Source organism: Tinamus guttatus, unplaced genomic scaffold, assembly GCF_059628265.1.
Source record: "Tinamus guttatus ecotype Peru unplaced genomic scaffold, ASM5962826v1 Tinamus_guttatus_pri_ptg000263l, whole genome shotgun sequence".
NCBI lineage: Eukaryota > Metazoa > Chordata > Aves > Tinamiformes > Tinamidae > Tinamus > Tinamus guttatus.
This window is the reverse complement of record NW_028288797.1, coordinates 914,357-936,490: the sequence shown is the minus strand read 5'-3', so window position 1 is coordinate 936,490 and position 22,134 is coordinate 914,357. Positions and strand designations below refer to the sequence as shown.

Sequence of the window (22,134 nt, the reverse complement as noted above, 5' to 3'; positions counted from 1 at the left end):
TAAACACTGGGGAAATACTTGAGGAAGAAATGACTGCTAGGAAGGAGAAAAAAAATATTTCTGACTGCCCAATTAATCACATTGTCTCGTTGAACTGTATTTGACAGCGTAACTGGGAAGGCAGCAACGTATATCATTAAATTGTGTTTACAAATTTCAGGAAAATGGTGAGATCTACAGTAAAAAGGCCCAGGCCAGCAAGCAGGACTGCGTTTTGGTAACTGAGGTCTGCACACGTGCAGGTGTTCCTGGTTGAGACTGCAGGCTGTTTGTATGTGAGCCTTCAAAAAAGTTGTTTAATTCATCACTTATACAAAACAAGCAAAAGGAGGGTTGATAGAAGTAGCAAATAACCCTTTTGTTGTTTTGATAGTAACAAAAGCCATTGACTTGACACATTTTTGTTGTTTTGTTCCTGAATTAAAGATAATAGGCAACAGCTGTGGGTATCCCGTGCTTTCCCTTCCACTTGGTTGCTACAAAGCAGACATTCAGCATGAATACACAGTGTAAGTGCAGAAACTGCAGTTTTCCATCCTAACCTAACTTTATTTCTACAGCTCCCGTGCAGAGGTTACCTTTAACTTTGTTATAAGTTATCCTGGGGGGGAGGAAGAGTGCAGAATTGAGGTGTAGAAACATAAGAAATGCAAACGAGTGTATTGCTACGTATATACCGCTAGGGCTGAACTGTGGCTGTGACTTCCATTCCCGGACGTTTCCCATCCATGTTTAATTGGGAAGAGCTACCATCAAAAACGCGTTCCCCTCCAGGCAGGAGGGAAGGCGGAACCGTCGGCGTGGCTCGCGCACACCCGGCGCGCTGAGGCGGGAGCACCGCGGCGGCGCCTGCGCACTGCGGCTGGGGCGGGGGGCTCGGCGCCGCTGCCGCGCTGTGAAGATGGCGGCGTTCTCGGGTACGCGGCGCCGGGGTTGGCGCGGCCGAGCGGCGCCGGGAGCCGCTCCCGCCCTCCGACGCGGCCGCGGGGCCGGGGTCCTCGCTCTGGGTGTGCGGGCGCTGTCAGGGCGGAACGCGGGTGCGGGCGCCGCCACGCAGCAGGCGGGAGGCAGCGGGGCCTGCGGGAGGCAGCGGCTTTTCCCGGCGCCTGGGGCTCGGGAGGCCTCAGAGGTGGTTTTCAGCACAAGTTTGCTGGTTACAGGGCCCGTGTGCGCCTGGGAAATGGCGCTGCTTAGAAGTTCGGATTTGTGTCTCAGGCTGGCTTCTAACAGGAGGCTCCATGATAGCGGCTGTGTATATTGCAGCATGCAACACCTGTGGTGTGGAAAGCTGAAAAACGCCTGATCCTAAAAGTCACACTCCATTCCTACTGCGTTTGTTTTTCCATTATGTGGAATCAATCTAGTGTGATTTGCTTGCCTTGTACCGCCTACTGCCATGTATACCGGATTCTCTCCCTGACCATCAAAGGTGGGGGCAGCTGTCAAAAGTATGTATGTGTGTGAGGGGAGTTAAACATGTTTCTTATGTGTTTTGAGTTCTACAGAGAAGGTAGGGCACCCTGTTGCTGAAAATCATGCCTTTTTATTTTTGTCAGCTGGAAAAAAACATATTTGTGGGTTTTCTAGTCTGTTTTGAGATAATTAACACTGTTTGATGGATTTTTTTTTTCCTTCCTTTCTCCTTTCTTCTTGTCTTACAGAAATGGGTGTTATGCCAGAAATAGCTCAAGCGGTGGAGGAGATGGACTGGCTGTAAGTAGGCATGTTTAGACTTTTGGGCCTGGCAAAATCTCAGTTTTGTCTCTCAGGGAGATATCATTTCCTTTCTGAAATATCTGTTCTTTTTGTGTCGTAAGCACAGACACATGTTTTCCTTTAACTGTTATTTTTCTCTCTTGTGCTTATTTAATGTGAATGATAGAAGGACGTGGCTTGGAAGGGTAGCAGTAGCACTTAAGCTTTGATACGGGAAGTATGACAGATTGCATTTCAATGTCACTGTTTGATAAAAGCCCTTGTGCTTCTGGCGTGGTTTTTATGGGATTCTTGGAAGAAATCCTATCAAATAATAGATTGAAGCCTAGTAACTGTTTTCCAAACTTTAATCTACACGCTTTTGTTCTGCAAGGTTGAGTGTGTTATTCTGCTGCAAAAGTTATTTACTAATGTGCAATTACCTGTTTCTGTTACTAGCTACTTGTTTGCTTAAATATAAGGCTTATTTTGTGCTAGAGTTCAGAACATTATCTGTATGGGCAGATATACTGTGTGCGACTTTTTCACATGAGCAGCATGAATTAGCTGAGACTGATTCCAAGTGCTGCTTACATTCAGTTAGCTTGACTTTTTCAATTTTGAATTATGATCTTGTAAATTATAAGTAGCTTTAAAAGCTAACCAGACTGGAAAAAAGGAAAGCTGGAAATAAACAAGCAGTCTGTTTCTTTTCTTGCCAAGTTGGTGATACGGGAGAAGTAGCTGTCTTGTCACGATGCAAGTGAATCTGCTGTATCCAGTAGTCAATTCCTGGCAAGATACATCTCCTATTCCAAACTTTCCGTTCAAATTTTGGCACTTTTTGCTTCTTTATCTGCCAACCAGAAGGAATAACTTTCAGCTTTTAGTTGGCCTCTTGCCAACTGATACTTTTAAGCAGCTTTTGCACACTTATATAGAAGGAAAAATACTTTCATCTTCTGATAACTTGTATTTGTGTTGATGTTTTTCCTGTAGTCTCCCCACAGATATTCAAGCAGAGTCTATCCCACTGATTCTAGGAGGCGGTGATGTACTTATGGTACGTGTGCTGCATAGCCTTATTCCAAGAAAACCTTTGTTTTCTAATTGTTTATTAAATCAGTTCCTCCTTTCCAGAATATTCTGCCTTTAAAAAGTATGTTCTTTGCTTACAACCATTTCCTGGTGTATTTCAGGATCTGTCACTTTATAGCTTATGTAGTTCTTTTACAAATTATTTTTACTGACTCTTTTTATGAAAACACACTGTCCTTGCTAATTGGATTGATTCTTTTTAGGCTTTATTTTGACTACTTCACAGAGAGTGCCATGTGAAGGAGAGCTATCTGAATTAATACAATTTCTTTTTTTTTGTTGTTTGTCTGAACAAATGCTTCACTGAAATTAGATATACTGATCAGTATTCTTTGCCCTGCATACCTTCTGCAGATTTGTCCATTCTTCCTCTGTAATCAAAACATCTCCTGCTACAATCAGCCATAAATAGATTTGTTTTCTGCTAGTGATATCTGAGAGCTTTTGTATTCCAAATATTTTCTGATGTCCTGTCCAATTTACATGAGAAGAAATGGCATTGCTCTATATCAAGATTTTCTGTGTTACGCCAAGGCCAAAGTGAATTTAGTTTATAGTTTGCTACGCAAAACAGTGGAACAGTCATTATAGAATAAGCTCTAACTTATAAACTCTAATTTTTTTCCTACAGGCTGCAGAAACGGGTAGTGGAAAAACTGGTGTAAGTAATCAGATTTAAATCTAATGAAGTAGAAAGTAGAAGCCTATCTGTAAGAAGTACTATGAGTGGAGAATTTTGGTATTGTTTTTCTTTGTGTGTTCGTAGGTGTAGAGAGAATGTGTATGAGGTGAGTGTTTAAGTAGTACTGTTAGTCTTTACAAACATACCTAAGCTAATTTGAGGGTATTCTTAACCACTATGTACCTATATATTGCAGCTGAAAACTGGGCTGTATAAATTATGTTTATTGCTACTCATTGCTTCTCTGCTTATTGCTCCTCACAACATGTGTGAAGCAAAATAAAATTTGTATTTCAGGCTTTTAGCATTCCAGTTATCCAGATTGTTTATGAAACATTGAAGGATCAGATGGAAGGCAAGAAAGGGAAAGCAACCATTAAAACTGGTGGGACAGGTAAGTTTTCATCTCCTGATTTGTAATATTGCAAATCTATGTTGACCCCCTTATTGCCAAAGTAAAGTTTAACACAACCACATGTAATGGCAAAGTAGATTTTTTTTCTTTCTTTCTGTGTTTGTGTGAGTGTGGGGAGGATAATGTGAATTAAAGACACCAGATAATATTAAATTTTGACTATAAATGTATTAGTAGAGTCACAGGAAGTAACTGGGGTGCATTTGACCACCAGTGCTTTTACCAGCGCTGTTGTCTTTAGGTTAGGGCTGATGGATTCACATTGCGCTCTTTGCCATTCGTTTGAAAGCCTTGCTAGTTTAGTGCTTTGCAAGATGTGAGGTAGTAACATTGTCCAGCTTAAAAAGTAAGTAATAAATAAAGCCTTCCAGTTGCTGGATTGGGTAAGTCCCTCAGCAAGTTTGCTGATGATACCAAACTGGGAGGAGTAGCCGATACCCCAGAGGGCTGTGCTGCCATCCAGAGGGACCTGGACAGACTGGACAACTGGGCGGTGAAAAACCTCATGCAATTCAACAAGGCCAAGTGCAAGGTCCTGCACCTGGGGAGGAATAACCCCAGACACCAGTACAGGCTGGGGACCGACCTTCTGGAGAGCAGCTCTGCAGAGAAAGACCTGGGTGTCATGGTGGACGACAAGTTGACCATGAGGCAGCAGTGTGCCCTCGTGGCCAAGAAGGCCAATGGGATCCTGGGCTGCATTAAGAAGAGCATCTCTAGCAGGTCGAGGGAGGTGATCCTGCCCCTCTACTCAGCCCTGGTGAGGCCGCATCTGGAGTACTGTGTCCAGTTCTGGGCTCCACAGTACAAGAGGGATGTGGAGCTGCTGGAGAGAGTCCAGCGCAGGGCTACAAGGATGATCAGGGGCCTGGAACATCTGCCCTATGAGGAGAGGCTGAGTGAGCTGGGCCTGTTCAGCCTGGAGAAGAGAAGGCTGAGAGGGGATCTAATCAGTGTATATAAATACCTCAAGGGAGGGAGTGCAGAGGACGGGGATGGTCTCTTTTCAGTGGTGGCCACTGATAGGACTAGAGGAAATGGCCGGAAACTGAAACATCAAAAATTCCATAGGAACTTAAGGAAAAATTTCTTAACAGTGAGGGTGACAGAGCACTGGAACAGGCTGCCCAGAGAGGTTGTGGAGTCTCCTTCTCTGGAGATCTTCAAAACCCGCTTGGATGCAGTCCTGTGCCACGTGCTTTAGGTGTCCCTGCGTATGCAGGGGGGTTGGACTAGATGATCTCTAGAGGTCCCTTCCAACCCTAAGCATTCTATGATTCTATGATTCTATGATTCTAAGTCATAAGTTGTGATGCAGCTAAATTGGCTCAGGCCTGCTATATAAGCTTGAGTTCTTCTGGGTGCAGAATAATTTTCTGTGGCTGAATAATTCTGTGCAATGTCTTTCAATTCTGCTGTGCGGAATAGAACCATTATATTCCTTTGGCACCTGACTAGGCTTTGAAAGCTGAATAATCTTGCTTGACACTGTGATAGTAAAAGTTGAATTGAACTGACAAGTAGTTGAACTGAACTGCAACCCATTGATACAGAATGGATTGTAACCCCTCCCCTCCTCAAAAAAAAATCCTTATCTTGTGGAAGCTCTTGGCTTTACCAGAGCATATTTTTTGCCTGTGAAAAATAAAGTCTGTGTTCCAGAGCATTTCATCTGTGACATTTTAACTGATATCCTGAAAAATATCTTGTGCAAATTCAGAGGAAAGATAGCAGATAAATTTCAAAATTATTGCTGTTAACATATTTATGGACCTTTTTTGTGCTGAGCCTGATTGTGATCATGTGCAACTTCAGCCCACCTTTTAAATGCAACTTAAAACAATTAAGACACTTTTTAGTAATCTAGGTTAATATCTTTGTGTTCATGTATCTTTGTCTCTTCAGTGTATTGGCCTTCACTTTCACCTCGTGGTGTGAGGTGTGTTGGAATAAGGCTGTCGTACTATAATGTTAATCTTGTCAGTCCACAGCCACTGTGAATTTTTAACTTGAGTTCTCCAGGGGTATTGTGTTGGTTTAATGCTTTTTTTTCCCCCCCTCTCCAAAATAGTGCTCAATAAATGGCAAATGAATCCATATGATAGAGGATCAGCTTTTGGTGAGTTATACTAACACTGCTTTAACCGTTTATCATAACACCTATAACACCTAAAATTGTTTAAATGTAATATTTAAATAGAAAGAAATTACTTTTTTTTCCCACTCCTACCTCTTTCTCTGGGGAAAATTTAAGAGCCGCAAGTTCCCTTCATGGAGAATTTGGGTAGGAAGTTGTTTGGTTTTAGCCAGTTTGGTAGGGTTCAACACACGTTTTTCATGGTGTTTGTTCTTTTGTTTGTTTTTAACTGCACCTGAATTTGGTGAATCTGTACTAGTCCATAGTATTTGATTTCATTTAGAAATCAGATGTTTCAAGCCACCTCGGATTTCTTTGTTATAAGTTGTTCCTAGTCACTTTTTGGAGATAGTAAGCAAAGTACTTGAGCATGGTACGGACCAGAAGCAATCTATATAGAAGTAATTCTGTAAACACTGGTGCAGCATATGAAGCAAAAAGAAACCCGTACTTTATTTCAGGATTAACAAAGAAAAAGTACCATTTTATTTCCTGAAGGAGTGTGAATTGAGCTTTGATTTTAAAGGTGCAATAGCCTGTTTAGATGCACATATACAGCAAAAGTCTATCCAAAGCATCAGCATCGTACTCTCCAGCCCTCTTGCTGCTCCCTTCTTTCAGGCCCTCTTTCCTTGGAAAAGTCTCTTCCCCCTCCATTTTCTCTTTATGAATTGAAACACCAATGGTTAAGCTTTGCCTTTCAAGTGATGGGTATTGATTGATTACAGTTCTGGAACATGTTATTTTTATGTGATGCATATAATCTGGTTATTTTAAAATGTCAGGGTTAGATAAAAGTTAAATGATTTTCCCTGCCCCCAGTGAAAAATGGATGGTATTTGAAGTCTAACCATTATTATTAAATCTTGTTTACTCTCCAATTAAAAGTAACTCAGTGAATAAAAGTCATAAGCACAGAAGTGAGAATGAGCCCATCAAACCTATAAATATTGTAGCACCTGTAGTACCAAACTGCATGAAACAGCCATGACCTGCTCAGGCTTAGAGATGAGAAGTGTCAGAAATATAAAACTTCCCACAGTTCTGCCTAATCATTAACAACTCAACTGAAGTCTGGACTGCTTAATAGTCCTATTAAAGTTACTGTCTTTTCTTTCTCACTCCTCCTTATCCTTGCAATGCACAAAAACAGTTGAAAAAGCTGTAGAATTCTCAAGGAATACCTTAAATGATTGACACAGTGTATTTCCAGCGCTTTGTTATGATGTTGCCAAAAATAGCTGATTTCCCAGTCTGACAGGAAAAATGAGAAGATGATTGTACAGTGTGACTATGCCTATGTTTGGTGACTTCCATATGTTCCCACAGCATTTGTTCCTAATAAAGGCTCTTCAGAAATACAATCTGAGGGAACAGGCCAGTATATAATTTCCCTTCTTCCCTCCTCAAATAGTTTGGAAGTCAGGAAAAGAGAAGATTAAAATATCTCCAAAGCAGAGTGCTGAGGGGGTTTTGTTTGATTAGTACAGGATAGACACTTGGGCCTTGGCCTTTGAGAGGAAAATATTATTTAAATTCTGTATTCTATTCTAATTCCATGGTTCGATTTCTAAAACAACACTGTAACCAAATCTTTCTTTGTGGAAAGGTGATGTGAAATACTGATACCTCTGCCTTCTTGAGGCCATGAATATGCATTCGTTGTTTCTGTTGTCTGCGTGCACTTATAAAACCTGATTATCTTAGTGGTTTTTCCCATGTATGCTAGTCAGGCTTTCCACTGAAACACTCTTGAAAGTGCAAATGCATCTCTGCCAGCAGCTGGAGGGTAAAATAGTGTTTGCCCGAATAGGACCAGAGATATATTTACTACCTCAGTTAGCTAGCTGTTAAATAAAACTGCCCACTTGTGTTGACAATGTGAAATAAAGGCAAATACACTAGACTAAAATACACGCACGAATGCTGCTTAGAGTAGAGAAGCTTTTTCTTTCACTAAACCTGTCTTCTCATCTTCAGCAATCGGATCTGACGGTCTGTGTTGCCAAAGCAGAGAGGTAAAAGAATGGCACGGATGCAGAGCAACAAGAGGCGTGACTAAAGGTAGATATTAAATTATGTATTTTGGAAGCTTCAACCAAAACATCCATTTGTCACCCATTGTTAATGTAGATAGTTTCACTTAACACTTACTGTTCATCTGAGCAAGTGTTGGTATTACTGAATTCACTGCCAGCGGCAGACTTTGGAAGGAGAATCTTCTGCATATTTCAGTCTCCATCTGCTGTGAATCTGCTTTTCCCCAATAAAGGATAGAGTCAGAGGAGCCCCAGGTCACAGCCAATATTCATTAGAACACATTTTATTGACTGAGGAGATGTTTCTAAGAGCAGGTAACTGTTCACACAGTGCACTCAATTATTTTGTCACACGTTTCACACGCAGATTATCTGGTGTGAGCAACAGTTGGCAGATCAACCCCAACTGTTTATTCAGAAGCTGATGCCGACATGACAGTGGTTCTAGGTAGTTCAGAAAGCTTTTCAGAGAGTCCCTTGTTTCACTGACTGTGTAGGTAATCCCGTATAGTAGACGCCCTACTTGGATGTGATTCAAGGTACAAAAGCAATCTTTGATGCTAGTGCATGCTAATGGTGCAAACTGATTGAGCAGACTCTTACTGTTCAAAGTTTATTGGTTCTGTGGGTTCAGGAGAGGCCATAGTCCCTCGCTAGCTTAGCAGTTCTTAGAAAGCTTTCAAGCAACACCTCTCCACATGTACTTTTTCCATTTGATCTGCTATTTTCTGTTAACTTTCTCTACGTGCATAGGTACTTATAAAATGTTTTAACACTAACACAGTAGGGTTTTGGCACTTAAAGGTGATGAGTGGGAATACTAGACTTGCATGACCTTGGAAGCTGCCAAACTGAACCAGTTTGGAATTGAAATTTAGGTATTGTTTAAGATCCTTTCTTTCCCTCTTAAAGGAAAATACTACTATGAGGTTTCCTGTCATGACCAAGGCTTGTGCAGAGTTGGCTGGTCAACTATGCAGGCTTCACTAGACTTGGGTGAGTTTTCTCGTAGAAAGATTGACTAGATTCCCATGGACAGTTTTTATATTCATGTTATAAAAAGTGCCTGGAGACCTGTTCTAGTCTTTCTCAAAAATTGACTTTTGGGAAAAATTGCAATCTCAGGGTGTTTAAGACTTTTTTGTTTTTGTTTTTTTTGTTTTTTTAATACAAGTTCTGTCCTTTGCGAGATAAAAAAAAAAAAATCTGCTAAGAATTGTGGGTTGGTTTGTTTTAAAACTCATATAGCTCCCTCTACCTTTCTTTTGATTACTCTTGTAATGAAGATTATAGAAGACCAGTAGGATCAATAAACATACTAATGCAAAAAAATGTTTTAGAATATGTCAAAGTTAGAAGTATTTGGTTGGTACATCATATTATTTATTTTTTGTAGCACTAGAGATTTGAGTTGACAATATAAATGATAATGGACAAAGCGGTGTAACATTAGCCCAACAGTAAAAGGTTGTCTTGTCTTCAGGCACTGATAAATTTGGCTTTGGATTTGGTGGGACGGGCAAGAAATCTCACAACAAGCAGTTTGACAGCTATGGTGAGGTGAGCTGCTCATTGATATCATTTTCTCACTAAACTCTTCATTATTTGTATCAAAAACTTTGCATATGTATTAAGACAATCAAATGTCTGTTCTAATAACACTCATCCCTTTCAGGGAACTTCTTTAAACAAAAATACTACAAAATGCTGATTTTTTTTTCTTTTGACAAAAGCATATTTACAGTCTTAACAAGAACATCATCTTTAAGTCTGTGACTGTGGCTAGACAAGCCGCCTTTCTTTAAAAGATAAAGCTTTTCTGGGTATTATGTGTTAGATGTTCCGTTATTTTAACTCTTGGATTTACTTCTCATTCTATGTTAAGACTGAAATAAGTCAACACCAGCCTATCCATATGTCTCAGTAAATGCCATAGTGAGGACAACATCCTCTCCACTAGTAGAGAACAAGACAAGTACTCTTTAATATGTCAAAATACAGGGTTAGGTGCTAATAAGGTATGGCTGGGCAGGCTCTCTTACCTTTTAGTTGGATTTGTCTTTAAAACCATTATCTTAATGTGCTGCTTTTCAAAAGTGCCTCAGAAAAATCCGACTTGGGTTTTGTACTGTGTGCCAGTCAAGACATTATAGAAACTTGAGCATAATTTATATAAATCCAAATAACGCTGCAAAAACTTAATTATTTTTGTAGTGTTAGTGAATTCTTAATGCCATAATACTTGCAGCTTTTCTTACAGTATTCTTAAAGCTCTTCAATTAGAAGTATTCATAACATACAGACTTTAAAGACCTTTGCAAGGAATAAATCCCAAGGTCTTTACATCAAAGTATTTAAATATGCATAACATGCATATAGTATCGTCTTGAAGAGCTAATGTTTTTAAATAGTCAAAAAATATGCTTCTCATGTCTTTGATGTGAATTTGTTTTTCAAGTGGGTAGTAAATGTATGGTTAATTTACTTCTCAATAATAAAGAATTATTCCAGGTAAATTACTTGCATTTATTATTATCAAAGTGCTTGATTTTAAGCTAAATTTAAAGTAGCAATAAGTGTTTAAATATCTAAGGTAAATTTGGTGTTTCCTGAAAAGGTGCAACTGAATAAAAACTTGATCTTAAAGCTGTAGTGTTGGAATTAAATAAATGAACAAAAAAAAAACTTAAGGATAGGTTATTAGAGAAAAGTGGGAAAACTGAAAGTTGAAAGCACTGCTCTTTAATATGGTATTCTAAAACTTGTTGTCTTCACAACATGCTTTTCATTGTAGGAATTCACTATGCATGATACCATTGGATGTTATCTAGACATAGATAAAGGACAAGTAAAATTTTCCAAAAATGGTAAGTTGTCTTCTCTTTCTTTTCAAAATTTTAATTGGATGCTTGTATGGTGTCTGAATTCTGACTGAATGGACCCTGTTTCCAGGAAAAGACCTCGGCCTTGCATTTGAAATCCCACCGCACATTCGGAACCAAGCACTCTTTGCTGCCTGTGTACTGAAGGTAACTGAGGAATGTCACAGATGCGGATTGTGAAAATTGTTCCAGGTTTTCAGGAACTGCTAGTTCTGCATGAAACTTGCATAACTGCCACAATTACCTCTTGTAACCGCCTCTGCTTCCTTCTGTCTACCAGTGATTTGCAGCTGTCACTATTTAAAGAGTTCTACTCCAGTTAAATGTGGACTATTTAAATTCAATTTGAATTATTTTGCCTTGAACACAAGGGTCAAATAGTGCTTGTAGGAACTAGCTATCCAAGCTAATATATTGGTCATATTAAATTTTGTTACAGACTCAAAAGATACAAGCAAATAACTAAAAATGTTGAAGTTTTAACTGATCTGATGCTTTGTTTATTCTCAGCCCTGGGAGATGGGGTGTTGTAGTCTTTCCAGACTTACAATCTGTAGTGATGCTATATTGAATAATAAAGATTTTAATAGAAATACTAGTGGTCAGGGTCAAATACACTTTTTTGTTGGTGTTTCTTTTATGATTGTTTCTAGTCACTGAATATGAATAAAACATAGAAGTTAGAAAAAGGTTTCCATGTATCTGTAAATATGTGAATATTATGATATATAAAATAAGATTTCAGAGCTAGAAACAAGTAAAAAATGTCTGGCAGGTTTTAGACCTCTTTGGGGGGAATGTGTTTTCCTGGGCATACTTAATCTAGTGATTTCTCATGGGAAAATTAATTTTGCAATTCTTTCCCATTTTGTGGTCTTTTGCACCCATCTATATGACTTTCCTTTGTTATAATCTAGAATGCTGAATTGAAATTCAATTTTGGTGAAGAAGATTTCAAGTTTCCACCAAAAGATGGCTATCTTGCACTTTGCAAAGCTCCTGATGGTAGTGTTGTAAAATCTCAACACGCAGGTAAGTTAGATCTTTACATTTCTCATGCCTTTATATTCTAATTTAGAACTCTTTTTTTTTTTGAATTCTTTGGTTCATTATTGTTATTTCAAGTAGTGATCTTAGTGGTAGTAAAATAAGTGCTACTTTCAAAAATGTTTGGAATTTCTTCGTATTAACCTATCTGATGTACTCCTAAATTGAAATTCCTTCTAAACTGTAATCAAAGTTACTCAGGAGTGTCCACTTTAATTTTTTTTTCTTTAAGTTCAGCCATAGAAGTTGTGCAGTATACTCATCATCATGGCCAAGTTCACAGAACACTTTCAAACTTGGAATGCTAACCTGAGGCTATTTAGCCAAGTGAGCCATAAAATTACCCTTTTAAGAAGTATTTTTCAGAATTGCGAGGCTTGAAGTTGTTAGAAAAGTTTGTTCCCAGACGAAAATCACAAGATAGTGACATGGTTTGTTTTTTTCCCTTTAGGAAGTGCACAAGTGGTTCAAACACAGAACCTTCCAAATGCTCCAAAAGCATTGATTGTAGAACCGTCAAGGGAGCTGGCAGAACAAACTCTAAACAATGTGAAGCAGTTCAAAAAATACGTTGATAATCCTAAATTAAGGTAACAAGGCTTTAATATCATGTGCTACATAGTACTGTATTTATGGCACAGTTCATGAGGACATGTCTTTTCAGGGGTTCACTCTTGTAGATAAGTGAATCTTAATCTGCAGTGTCATTTATATATTCTCAGTAGTATCTGCTGCAAACTAACTCTCTAACTTTTCTGCTACTATAACACCCTCAACAGTTGAGAGGAGAGGCTTTTGTTTGTTTGCTCATTTCTTCTCCAGGCTACTACTTTCTGGCATAAGTCTGTTTTGTTTATCTTCAGATTATCAAAGGGGTATATTTGGGGAAATTTATTCATTCACAAAGAAAAGCACATGAAGGTGGACTTTTAAAATCAGTTTTCCACAGACTGCTTTGGTCTAAATCTGTTTCTTTTTTGACTGTTTCTAAAGCTTGAAATATGGAGCTGTTATTTAAATTGTATTTGGTTTACAAGTTGTTTTTATTAGGATTGTATGAGAGTAGCAGTGGAGAGAAGAAAACTGTGATGTCAAAAGTATTTAATTTACTGTTTGCTGACTTTCAAGAACAGAATCTCAATATAATAACAGATTAGTTTCAAGAAACTGATTATATGTGTAATAAAATAGCAGTGAAGTAAGGAGATGCCACTCAGTAGCAAGATTTTCATTTCTGGAATTCAAGTACTGTTCATTTTAAAGTAAAACTCTTCCATGTTCTTTGTTAGAAAATTTACTGTTCTAAACTGTTGATCTCCAGGTATTATTGGTAATCTCCAGGCATTATTAGAATTAATCCTCGTCAAAAGTTTAGTGTCTCTGCTGAATATTTTGAAGTTCACTGGCTTTCAGTATGTTTTGATTGTAACTTCAATTTTAGAGAGCTGCTGATTATAGGTGGTGTTGCTGCAAGAGATCAACTCTCTGTGCTGGAACAAGGAGTAAGTTGCGTTCCTGTTCATATCTTTTTGTGTGTGTGTGTGCTTCCTAGCACATCATGGAGAAACAGGCAGGAAAACTTGTGTTAGCTAAGTCAGGCCTATAAATTTGGTCAGAGGAACCACACCTTGGAAATGTTCTATCTCCATATACAACTGGGAAGCTCAGTTGAAGAGCATGTTGTGTTGCCATGTAGATCTATTGCCAATGTGGGAGCAATGGATATAAACAGACTAGTATCATGTATTAGTTCTGTGTTCTGAATAACTCAGTATCTGCAGAGGAAAAAAAAAAAAAGGTGTTTAATTTCATTTAACTTCACTTTCTGAAGCAACTGAACAGCTTTCTGTGGGCCTGGGGACACACAAGAAATTTCCCAGAATATTCTAGCATGAGGCAGACTCAAGTAATAAAAGGGAATGGACACTGAGGCAGGTAACTTGGAAAGGTTGTGGAATCTCCATCCTTGAAGACAGTTAAAACTTGCCTGAGAAATATTCTGAGAAATATTCTTAGTACTCTAAAGCAGCATGGAAGTTGTGCCTGCTTGGAGTGGGAGTGGGGACTAGTCTTCAAAAGTTCCTTTCCCCTTGAATTACTCTAGATTTCTATGAGATTATAATTAACAGAAGGTAGGGCATTGCACTATTAAGTATCTGACACTTTGGGGTTTAGATAAAGCTGGTAATGCCTTTTATTAATTATGTTCCCAATTAATAGTCTGTTGTATTTCATAGGTAGACATAGTTGTGGGAACCCCTGGAAGACTGGATGACCTGGTCTCAACAGGAAAGCTTAACTTATCTCAAGTCAGATTCCTGGTTCTGGATGAAGCAGTACGTAGAAAACTAAGTGATATGTAGTGTTCTGTGGTTTTGTTTGTGTTTTGTTTTTGAAATGCAATATAATACTTCCTGAAAACATTCAGTGAAACATCACTGCTCTATAGCACTGTCTTTTTCTCTGATCTAACCACCATTGAGTATTTGCAAAGGCAGAATGCTTGGGTGGGCAGAGGGCAGTGGGAACAGCTTCTTAGCCAGGAGCTGCTGAAGTGCATGTTCAATTTCTTGTGAAGCAGAGTAGCTTTCAGTACCTGAAAATACTTCAGACTTCTTCTCATAGTAATAATAAGCCAGGCATTAATTGGTCCAGCTAATTAGATGAGACAATTTCTAAGACTACAGATGTGTTGTCAATCTAAGCATTTGAGTAAGATAAGTGAGAAATAAGCATTGCAGTTTTGTTTTATTTCAATAAATATTTCCTTCCAGGATGGCCTTCTTCTCCAAGGTTATTCAGACTTCATAAACAGGATACACAGTCAGATTCCTCAGATAACTTCAGATGGAAAGAGACTCCAGGTATGAAGTGTGTTCTTATTTGATCTTCACTGCTTTCAATTGTACCATGTTGTTGGCTCTTAAACGGCATCTCTTTCCACAGATAACACTTCTAGCCAAAAACTTGTTCATTGGGTTCAGTAGTTGCCTGTGAACGTAGATATTTTTACCATGCTCCATATGAAGCCTTCTATTTAGCCTTTTGGGATTATCTAAATACACAGATATTTAGAAAAAGTAGTGACAGACTCTAATTTCTAATGTTCTGGTTAATCTTGTTTCATTAGCATGTAGTTTCCTTCCCATGTTTTGTTTTTTTTAAAATCAGAAGAATCTGATCTCCTGCAATATTTATCTTTGATAATACTCTTATTCTGAAGTATCTGTATTTTGCTTTGTCTTTTTCTTTCTCCAGGTGATTGTGTGCTCTGCAACACTGCATTCTTTTGATGTCAAAAAACTCTCTGAAAAGATCATGCATTTTCCCACCTGGGTTGACTTGAAAGGAGAAGATTCAGTCCCTGAAACTGTTCACCATGTAGTTGTGCTTGTGAATCCAAAAGTTGACAAACTCTGGGAAAGGCTTGGCAAGAATCACATAAGAGTAAGTGCATATAAGTTTTTCACTTAGAAGCTATATTTAATATCCTATTTAGTAATTAAATTCTGTCTTTCTCTACCTGTGTTTACTTTCTGTGTGTCGTGATATTAACACACTGAATTGGCAGAGATTTAACAACATGAGCCCCCATCTGTTGAAACAACTCTATGTTTATGAAATGGTTTGTCCTACCAAAATCAGTTAACAGTGTGATATTCGTTATGTCATAAAATTAGCATTATGAATAACACAATCTCACAAACATGATTTGGGAAAAACTTGAGGGAATAATTCTGGCCGTACTAGAGAACAGTGGTGCTGCACTTTTAAGTCATTTCACAGCTAATTATGTGTAGCCTATGAAAGATGCAGTCCCTGTCTCTGATCCAGAGGAAGCCACTTTCTAACGCAGACCTTTCTGCAAGAAAGTTTGTCTCTAACAGCACATCAGAAATAGATGGTCTTTATGCAAATGGATTTCATCTCAGGCTGTGCTCTCAATGATGTAGAACTGTCTCTTCTCTTAGCAACCCTTGGACAATTAGAATCAGTGGCTTTTCTTAACACCCCTTTAGCTCTAAAACTTCATTTTTCTTACACTTTTACATCCTATATTAACATGCTAAAAGCTTCTTTTTTTTTTTTTTTTTTTCCTCCTTCCCTAGACTGACGAAGTACATGCAAAAGATAATACACGACCTGGGGCTAACACTCCAGGTGAGTTACAGAGATATTATTAACTAACTTTTGCATTATGATTAAAGCTGAAATATAGCAGGTGTTATTCTTGATGTTTGTCTCCAAATCCTTATTTCTAGAGTCCTGCAATTGCGATCTAGTAACAAAAGGGAAATATGTTTCTATATTTAGGGGAGAGAAAGAACATGAGATGAACACAAATTCAGTTATAAACCAAAAAATGTTTGAGCTGTATAAATAAACTGAAACTACTGAGTTTGTTTTTTCTCTTTAGGGAATTAGCCTGGAGCATGGATTTGCTTGGAGGAGAGCAAGAGTAAATAAATGCAGTCTAGCTTAGCTGCTCTGCTAGTAAATGTCTACTGAGAGGCTAGAGAATCTTTAAATGCATACTATGCAAAGACTGTTCATATTTTTTAATAATTCGAGTGAAATTTCCTTTTTTTTTGTTTAGAAATGTGGTCTGAAGCTATTAAAATTCTGAAAGGAGAGTACACTGTTCGGGCAATCAAAGAACACAAGATGGACCAAGCCATTATTTTCTGTAGAACTAAAATAGATTGTGATAATATGGAGCAATACTTCATCCAACAGGGCGGAGGTAATGTTTTTAATAAGGCCTGATTCTGCTTGCCTTTTCTGTTTATTTTAAAGCCTTCTGCTACGGAGATCACTTTTTATAATGTCAGAATATCATCGTGCTTAACTTAATGACACACTTAGTATATTGGACATAATGGGCAGAGGGCTGCAGAGGGCTCTCTGTTGTAGGAGACTGAACTTCCCTGGGCAGTTCAGAGCCCATTCTGGCCAGCTCTGGAGTGAATGAAAGCCACCCATCTTATTCCAAAACCTCACAATTGGAGGAACATGTGCCACCACCTTTGCTCAGATGTAAGACAGGGTGGTGGCTGCTGGGGACTAAGTGCAGGAGGAGACATGTAAGGACACCTAAAAGGACATACATCAGGAGAAACCCAGTATCTAAAGTATCCCAGTATCTGAATCTGTAATTAAGTTGAATTCATAATAAGCTGACATTCCCTAATCAAGACTGTCTTGCCTGGGACAGGTATTTTTTAGGAGCTCTGTATGGTGCTGTGTCATACCCTACATATGATACTAATGCATAGCAACTTTTTTCAGGCCCTGATAGGAAGGGACATCAGTTCTCATGTGTCTGTCTGCACGGTGACAGAAAGCCTCAGGAAAGAAAGCAAAACTTGGAAAGGTTTAAGGTGAGACAGTGAGCTTTTTAAAGCTTTTTTTTTTTTTCCCTCATTTCCCAGTATCTGATATCACATGTTAATCTGGGTTGACAGTCCTTCAGTGTATGATCACGCATATTAGATTGCATTAGTATGTTCACAATGACTTCTCATTTTCTAAAATTGTGTCAGATTCTGTGTCTGTAAGTGAAATACTGTCAGTTAATGTAACCGTCAAGGATTTTCATAAATGAGATGAGATTTTTGTTTTGTTTTAATATAAATTTTTAGCTGTGTAATGCTTTACCTTGATTTTTCAAACTTCGTGGGTCTTGAGTAGCCAAAAACAAACATTAATTTAAACTTTAAGAGTTTTGTCTGTGTGTTTTTTGATTTATACCCCTAACTTCAGGAAAAAATTGAATGTTTTCATTGCTTGAGTTTGGTTTAGTTTATATATCACAGTTTTTCTTATGACTCTGCTTTCATAGAGAGGAGATGTCCGTTTCTTGATCTGCACAGATGTTGCCGCTAGAGGAATTGATATTCATGGTGTTCCATATGGTAAGACATAAATTTTAAACTAATTAAAGAGTTGAACAAAATCAGTAGATGTGCTTTTAGGCCCATCAGCTACTTAAAGCAAATATATGTATGACTTATATCTGCAAACCTTTTTTCTTAAAATTATTAAGTGCTTACCTAGGCATGTTCTGGTTTATAGGGATTCTTCTAGTGCAAGTAATGGCACCCATAGTTGCTGCATAAAATAAGTGCATGTATATGGGTCTAAGAGGAGGGTTTGCAGCAGTTAAAATCATATATGTGCTCTGTGACCTTGCCTCACACAAAATCAGAAAAAAACTATTTTCTCTCTGGGTTCTGTGTATTCTGTGCAGTTATCAATGTCACACTTCCTGATGAAAAGCAGAACTATGTTCATCGAATTGGGAGAGTAGGCAGAGCTGAAAGGTATGTCTGTGTTTAGAGCAGTTACCATGTTTTCACCTTATTTTATAATGCTCAGGAGTAATTATTGAAGTACACTTCTTTTTTTTTTTTTTTTTCCTTCTCTCCAAACTCCCCAAATATTTCAGGATGGGTCTGGCAATCTCCCTCGTGGCAAAAGAAAAAGAAAAGGTAATTACTTTCCAAAGCAGAAAATTTGGAAAAAATTGAACAGAGAGGTTATTTACTCAAGTTCCAAATAAAAATAACTGACAATTATGTTTTACTGTCCTGCATTAGAAATTGGAAAGCTACTTTTGTTTTTCCTAATTGATAGATACTTTAAATAGAAATGTAGCTTCTTACTCGTGATACAATTAATAAAAATAAATGTGCTAAGCTATTTCATAAAGCTTAAAAATTTATTCTTTCTTTCTTTCTAGGTTTGGTATCATGTATGCAGTAGCCGTGGAAAAGGATGTTATAATACTAGACTGAAGGAAGAAGGAGGCTGTACCATTTGGTACAATGAGATGCAGGTGAGCTTTTTACTTGATCAGAATTTTCTAATTAAGAGACCATATGGGCATAGTTATTGTTTAGGTTTGTAGTAGCATTGTGTTTCTGACTAGAAACTAATTATTAGCTGATGTTGTCATATTTCCCCTTGGAGTTTTATTTGCAGCTTCCTTATGGTCTTTCAAATGAAATGCTGTGCTGAGTAGAATGTTATTTAAGTGTTTTTGTTTAGATGGTTTCTTCAAAGCTATAACTAACTTTACAGGTTAGAAGTTCAACAGTTAATATCAGCTAAGTTCACTTTCACTGAGGTGTGTAAGAATGCTTCTTAAATTCACAGCACTTTCTTACCATGTTTAATAAAGGTGAGTAATGTCTACAATAAAAAAAGCTCAGACTGTGTGCTTTTTTTTCTAAAAAGTAAGTACATGTGGGTATTTTATGGAGCGAAAGATTCTGACTGGGTAGAGTAGAAACATACTGCAGTTGGAAGTGAACTTACATAGTTGCCTTGAGCAAAAAACATATTAGTCTTAAATTTCTTTTGGTCTTTAAGACCAAATCGATTTGTGCATACATTCCTGTTTCAACTATTGTATGTATTTAACTGAGTAAGAAACTGTATGATAAGCGATGTCCTGCTACCACAAAGTACTTATCTTTGTCTATTTATTTATTTTTAGTTGCTAGGGGAGATTGAAGAGCACTTAAACTGCACTATTGCCCAAGTTGAACCAGACATAAAAGTACCAGTGGATGATTTTGATGGGAAAGTTACTTACGGGCAAAAAAGAGCTCTTGGTGGTAAGCAATAAAGTACTCTTGAGTTCCTTGTTATGTTCTCTTAGCTTTCCCAGGTGTTTATCCATGAAACTGTAGTTATGTAGCAAATTCTTTTCTTTGTTTTACATTTCTTACATGCAGCTTATGAGTTGCAACTGGCCAAAGTGTGTGTGCGTGTATTTGTATTTATTTTATCAAGTTAGCAAAGTTATCCTGATTTTCTGAATGGCTGTGGTTGAGCATTAGTTGTACTGACAAATGATGTTGAATGTGGCGTTTAGCTGTGGTCTGTTTTGGCAGGTGGACTCTACAAAGGCCACGTGGATATCTTGGCACCTACGGTACAAGAGTTGGCTGCCCTTGAAAAGGAAGCTCAGACTTCTTTCTTGCATCTTGGCTACCTTCCTAACCAGCTGTTCAGAACATTCTGATTGTGCCATGCTTAAAACAAGGCTCGGGATAACAAATGCCCTGCTCTGAGAATATGAGAATCCTTTATGTCTCTAAGCAGCAGTAGTTACAGAAATACTAAAAGTGAATATGTTTCTTTCATGATGAACAGTGTGTTCAGCTTTGTTAATGCTGTGTTAGCTGTTGACCTAATAAAGCAAATCAAAGATGGACTTGGCTACTTTTGCTTTTCCTCAGTGTCACTTAGATCACAGACTCACTCTTTTACATGGCTTTTGACTTAACCAAAACTAAAAAAATAAGTAATTATGTCTAGAAGAAGGAGAGTCTTTGTCAACGCTGTGTGTGTAAAGCAGTTCTATTAACTGCATATTGTAATTCTTAATGCACCTCTTTTATATGCAAGCCCGTTTAAAGACAACTGCCTGTATTTAAGATATCGAAGAAAGAACCCGTATCTTGAAATACCAATTTGAAGCTCTGATTTATCCCTTTGAGTTTTTATGTGTTTTTATTTCTTCAAGCTGATGCACCTCACACTTTGGATACAAGAGCAGTGTCAGGACAGTACCAGGAAAGTAAGCACTAGCCTGAAAGCAGTTCATAATTCTTCAGAAAAAAACTTTTTCCTTAATCCTCCCAAACAGCTTCTGGTTGTTTTTATTGAGATGTAGTGAGCGTATCTAGTACTGTCTGATGTGGATTATCTTTACACTTCTGTTTCTTCTTTTTTGTGTGTGTGTGTGTGTGTGTGTGTCCTCCTGATAATTCAGAGACTGTAGTGACTTTACCTGCAATTCATCTGATGTTACATAAGCTGTCAAAGGCTACTGGGGGCTGCTTGACAACACCGACTGGAAATGACCCCTTAGGACTCCTCATCAGAAGATACGAGTCTGCTTGCCCAAAACTGGAAAAACAAGTTAAATTCAAGTTGAGTAAGGAACTATTTTTTGCTAGAGGTTGGTGGCTAGAGAAGACAGTTTTAAGAGGCCTCTGTAGAAGCGTAATAAAATACATCCTTACAGCTTTAACCTTGCCTTGGCACTGGAAGTAAAGTCATTGGAATTAGACCATCCCTTTTTTTTTTTTTTTTTTAAACTGTGTTCTTGCACAGCTTGGGGTCAGGAATGTATTAGCAGCAATGAATGCAGAACTTAAAACATGTGCCAATTGTTTCTTAAAACGGAGTACCTGACTGTATCTGACTACCCTGCAATGCCTGCGGCCTGCACCGCGGCCCGCACCGTTTTCGCAGCCAGCTCCCTCCTGCTCCTGCGCTCTCAGCTCTCCCCTGCCTCGTGGTGGTGCTGGTGCTCCGCGTACAGCGGGAGCCGCAGCGCTCCCACCAGCTCACTGCTTCCATGGGGGTCTGTGTATGTACTCATAGATATATATGTGTATATATATGTTTTTCCCCCTCTTGCAAAGAAGCAGACAAGAAACAGACAAGCAACCAAACACCTTAAGGCTATTAAAGCTGTTTGGATGAGCGCAGACTCGGCGAGCTACCCTTGCTCCCTTCGCTGGCTTGCTTCAGCTCGACCAAACGTGCAGTTCAAGCTGCCAGGATGGCTAATCCACTCACTTGTTTTAAATAGCCTACTCCTTGTCTGCATGCAACACTAGTTCTTGCTACTCTTAATGACAAAACTCTGTTTAATTTTCACATTAGTGTTACTTTCTGGAGCTGGCTAAGTAAAAGCACCATGAAAAGGTAGGTTTTTGTTAGAGCCCTGCAAAAATGTTTATGAAAATTTACTAGCTTGAGAATAGTGCAAGCAAATCAAGTATTGGCAGGCTTGCCCTGCGCCTGCTTCTTCTGATCAGAGGGGAAACAAAAATAGGAAATTGAAAATTAGCCTGAGTAATGTGAGCAAAAGTTACTAGTCCTAAAGCTCTTTCCTAGGTGAATTTTAATATAGCTGTAAAGTGGGAAATGAATGAAACTTGGCTTTTTAATTTATTGATTTTTTTTTTTTTTTGAGTACCCTTGTTCAAAAGCTTTGAATTTTGGACTGATTTGCTTTACACACAGTCTTGAGAGAATACACATTCTTACTGGATGATGAATTCTTCACTGGAGTATTTATAACTACTGGTAGTAATCTCTCTTTGTTTTCCTTT

At 38.3% G+C, this 22,134-nt stretch overlaps 1 protein-coding gene across 1 annotated transcript; it reads left to right on the top strand.

Moving 5' to 3' along the window:
* Nucleotides 1–840: 840 nt before the first annotated feature.
* DDX1 (DEAD-box helicase 1) lies at nucleotides 841–20,219 on the top strand. Its single transcript, XM_088527194.1, has 26 exons — nucleotides 841–917; nucleotides 1,662–1,713; nucleotides 2,695–2,758; nucleotides 3,425–3,454; nucleotides 3,773–3,869; nucleotides 5,962–6,009; nucleotides 8,008–8,091; nucleotides 8,979–9,062; nucleotides 9,550–9,626; nucleotides 10,861–10,933; nucleotides 11,019–11,095; nucleotides 11,866–11,984; nucleotides 12,451–12,585; nucleotides 13,437–13,497; nucleotides 14,233–14,331; nucleotides 14,770–14,859; nucleotides 15,254–15,442; nucleotides 16,105–16,156; nucleotides 16,593–16,739; nucleotides 17,285–17,376; nucleotides 17,838–17,910; nucleotides 18,246–18,318; nucleotides 18,444–18,486; nucleotides 18,738–18,833; nucleotides 19,497–19,617; nucleotides 19,897–20,219. The coding sequence occupies exons 1-26, from the start codon at nucleotides 902–904 to the stop codon at nucleotides 20,025–20,027; spliced, it is 2,223 nt and encodes a 740-aa protein (XP_088383320.1). The 5' UTR covers nucleotides 841–901; the 3' UTR covers nucleotides 20,028–20,219.
* The last annotated feature ends 1,915 nt before the right edge of the window (nucleotides 20,220–22,134 follow it).